The following is a 3,894-nucleotide window of genomic DNA, read 5'->3' on the forward strand; positions in this document are numbered from 1 at the left end:
TAAGCAATAAAGAAACTCCTTGGCCCTGATAGGTTAAAACATAGGTGGGAGGAGTAACAGAATAGGATGCTGGGAGGAAGAGGAAGTGAGCTCAGACTCTGCTCTGCTCCCAGAGAGACTCGACAGCTCTGCTCTCTGGAGCAGAGACACCAGGCTCCGCTCTCCCAGGCAGCTCCGACCCAGGATGGACGTAGGCTAGAATCTTCCTGGTAAGCGCACCTTGGGGTGCTTACACACATTATTAGAAATGGGCTAAATTAATATGTGAGAATTAGCCTAGAAGAGGCTAGATAGAAATGGGCCAGTCTTTAAATGAATACAGTTTGTGTGTTGTTATTTCGGGCATAAGCTAGCAGGCGCCTGGGGTGCTGGGGAGCTCCAATTATTTCAACAAAAGTTAACTGCTAACTAGTCTATTCTGACAAACACTTTCTGTACCTTGCATTCTGGGTTATCCTTGGAAAAGTTTATCCAAGCCAATTTGCTGTTTACTGTGATTTCTAAAACAATCAAATAAATAAATAAATAAAATTTGGGGGAAAACCCCAGGGGTCCATGCTCCTGCTGTCACTTCTCCATAATGGCCCAACAATATCCCAGGCTCAATCAAATATCTCAAGGGAAACTGCTCAAGGGAAGGACTTGGGTGTGATGGGAAAAGCTAGGTGGCAGGAGCACGTGCTGGGCTTCCTCACCTTCTTATCTCTCAATGGCTGGGAACTGAAATGAAGGTCTAAGACTCAAGGCCCTTTGCCCGGCTCCCAGAGAATTATTTCCTCTAATGAGGTTCTACCTCGCAAAGGGTCTACAGCCTCCCAAAACAGCACTGACAGCTGGAGATCAAGCGTTCAAACACATGAAAGGTGATGGGGTTTGTTCCATATTCAAAGAGTAACGATTGCTAATGTGAAGAGAAGTCCCTACCAAGTTAAAAAGGCTCCCGGAGCTAGAGAGAGACTCTGTATTAAGGGTGTAAACTGTTCTTGCAGACGATTCTTATTAGGTTCCCAACAGCTACATAGGGTAGCACACAGCTGTAACTCTAGCTTCAGGGAACCTAACATACTCTCCTGGCCCCTGGTAACACCTATACCCCTCCCCACACTCAAACATATATAAATAGTTAAGAATAAAAAATAAATTAAGGATATCATCTCCTGCTGACTGGGTAACAGGTAATTGACGGTTGTTTTCAGAAGGAGAAATGGGCTAGGGGTGGCTGAATCACAACAAAGACTCAGATCAGCCCCCAATCTGTCCACAATCCTTGCCTTCTGTCTTTCAAGGAATGGCACACCACATCACACATATACGCATGCACACACGCAAGCACACTGTACTTTCAAGAAGTGTAAGAAGAGGGAGAATTGACAGGGCCAGCAGTCACTGAAATAAAGACCAAACTTCACCATCAGAAAGAATTAAAGAAGAAGCTGGTATATGGTTCAGACGGTAGAGTGCTTTACCTAGCATGTATGACACCATGAGTTTGAAACTTAGCACTGAATAAACTGAGGTAGTTGCACATACCTGTAATCTTAACACTTGGATCGATGGTGGCTAAAAGATCAGGAGTTAAAGGTAACCCTCAGCTACTGGGGGAGTTTGAGGCCAGTCTATGGTACATTAATACTGCCTCAAAAAAAAAAAAACCCACCCTTTCTTAATATTCTATTAATTCTTTGAGAATTTCATACAATGTATTTTAATCATACCCCCCTTCTTCCAGATTGATCTATTTCTTCCCCAGTTCATCTCCTCTTTTCCTCTTCTTCTTCTTTTTTTTTTTAAATTAAATAACCCACTAGTTTGTGCTGACCATATATTCCTAGGCATGGAGCCATCCACTGAAGCATAGTCCACCTATCAGAGGCCACACCCTTAAAAAGTCTGTTTTCCCTCTTCCCAGAAACCATCAATTGTTAAATTTTCCTTGAAGGTAGGGACCTACAAGCCTCTCCCCCTTCCATGTTAGAATGTTGACTAGTTTGGTCTTGTGCCAGCAACTAAAAAAGGTGTCTTTGGCTTTTGAAACAGGGTCTCACTATCCAGCCTTGGCTAGCCTAGTTAGAACTGGCTATGTAGATGAGGCAGGGCTTGTACTTACAGAGATCTGCCAGTCATTGCTTCCTGAGTGCTAGAATTTAAAAAAAAAAAAAAAAAATGCACGTCATAACTTCAAGTAGAAGATAGCAGAGAGGAAAACAAGTTGAGACTCTGTATGGGAACATTTCAGTTCTGTATCCTGTTTCTACATTCCAGGTGCATGTTTGCTATGCCAGGTAAAAGATAGCATTTTGAGGCAAGGTGAATTGCAAGAAAATTTTTTTTAAAATGTCTCTGATTCTCTAGTCAGCCAGTTCCTTGTTGATGAAGAAGGATACTCTGTTGGGAGTGTTCATTTCTTTTCGATTGTGTCTAGGGTGTGTAATGTGTATGTGTGTACAAGTACACATGCATGTGTGTACGCATAGAGGCCAGATATTTATGCTGGGTGTCTCTCTACTGTATTTACTGAGCAGAGTATCTTGCTGAACCCTGTGCTATCTACTCCAGCTAGCAAGTTTGCTCCATGAGTCCCATTCCATCCCCATTTGTAGCCTACCTAACACTTATGTGGGTGCTGGGGATCCACACTCCCATCCTCCTGCTTCCACAGCAAGCAGTTGAATCACTAAGTCATCTCATGATTGCTTATTTTGTTCCTGGTGACCAAAGTAATATTTGTTATGACAGTACTTTTAAAGCAGGCTAAAGGCAGAAGAAAACATTGCTGAGGTCCTGCTCTTTAGGGGCCCTGCTGGTACTCCACCACAGCTCCTTCCAGTAGTTCCGGTACATCTCTTCCCAGATTGTGATAATGCTCTCGTGCCCTTCCTAAGTTTTCTCCCTCTCCTTATCCTGCTGCCTGTTCTACAGACTTGCCACCAGCGTGATTTTTAATGATTGCACAACACTTCAAAGTGTGGCTAGCTTGGCTGCTTTTTTAAAATATACAGCTTCCGTTGTTCTAATAACAGCTGATCTAGGGCTAAAGGAACAAACAGATGATCCTGTGCACTGTGAATTTCCATGTAGCTGCCATAGGCCTCACCTCCCAAATGGTTGTGCAAATGACATTTTCACCTAAGACTAATGATGAGGGTGATAACTAATACAGCTGGTTCAAAGTTGACAAAAGTGTTTTTGTGGGTTGGAGAGATGGCTCAGAGTTTAAGAGCACTGGCTGCTCTTCTAGAGGATCTAGGTTCAATTCCCAGCACCATATGGTGGCTTACAACCATCTGTAACTCATTCCAGGGAGTCTGATTCCCTCTTTTGGCCCTATACATATAAAAATAAAATTAAACACATTTTAAAGAGAGATTTTATGTATACTGAGCTGGGTCCTCACAATAACCTTGTGATCATCAAAAGACACAAGAAAGGAAAAGTTAAACAAACTCCCCATAATCCATGGACACAGGTAACAAAGGGCACATGGATGGCACCCGTTGCTATATCTACACCCAGACTCACACCTTTATTCTTGAGGGCTGGCATGTCTCCTAGACAGCTCTGCTTGGATGCCCCACTACACTCCCAAGTTCTCCAATTTGAAAGTTTGTGAGGTAGGTTCCTCACTGCCACCCCTGCAAACCTAACCCCCTGTGGGTCCCTGTTAGAGATCCGCACAGCCCCACCCAAAGGGCTAAGCTTCCCCCTGCCCAGAACCATTATCCCTTACCTCTGTACACGGCCATCTCAGGGCTCTCTCCCTACTACACTGAAATGCCTTGCTCAAGTTCCCTGTTTAAACTAGGCAAGCAGAAAGAAACATTTACAGGAAAGGAGGAAGAAAGGGCCACCTGGCCAAAGAGTCAAAGCTGTATTAAAAAAAAAAAAAAAAAAAAA

The 3,894-nt window shown here is 43.5% G+C and overlaps 1 protein-coding gene across 16 annotated transcripts in view; it reads right to left on the reverse strand.

Moving 5' to 3' along the window:
• The window catches only part of Cux1 (cut like homeobox 1), a 348,081-nt gene that overhangs the window by 212,750 nt on the left and 131,437 nt on the right, over nt 1-3,894 (reverse strand). For 6 of the 16 annotated variants that reach the window (XM_050127932.1, XM_050127924.1, XM_050127928.1 and 3 more), the window contains one exon: nt 2,108-2,137. The exons of the other annotated variants lie outside the window; for them this stretch is intronic. In XM_050127932.1, coding sequence (XP_049983889.1) covers nt 2,108-2,137 — 30 coding nt within the window. The remainder of the gene's footprint in view (nt 1-2,107; nt 2,138-3,894) is intronic. 16 annotated transcript variants of the gene reach the window in all.

This window comes from Alexandromys fortis, unplaced genomic scaffold, assembly GCF_014885135.2.
Source record: "Alexandromys fortis isolate MF-2015 unplaced genomic scaffold, M_Fortis_MF-2015_v1.1 scaffold_291, whole genome shotgun sequence".
NCBI lineage: Eukaryota > Metazoa > Chordata > Mammalia > Rodentia > Cricetidae > Alexandromys > Alexandromys fortis.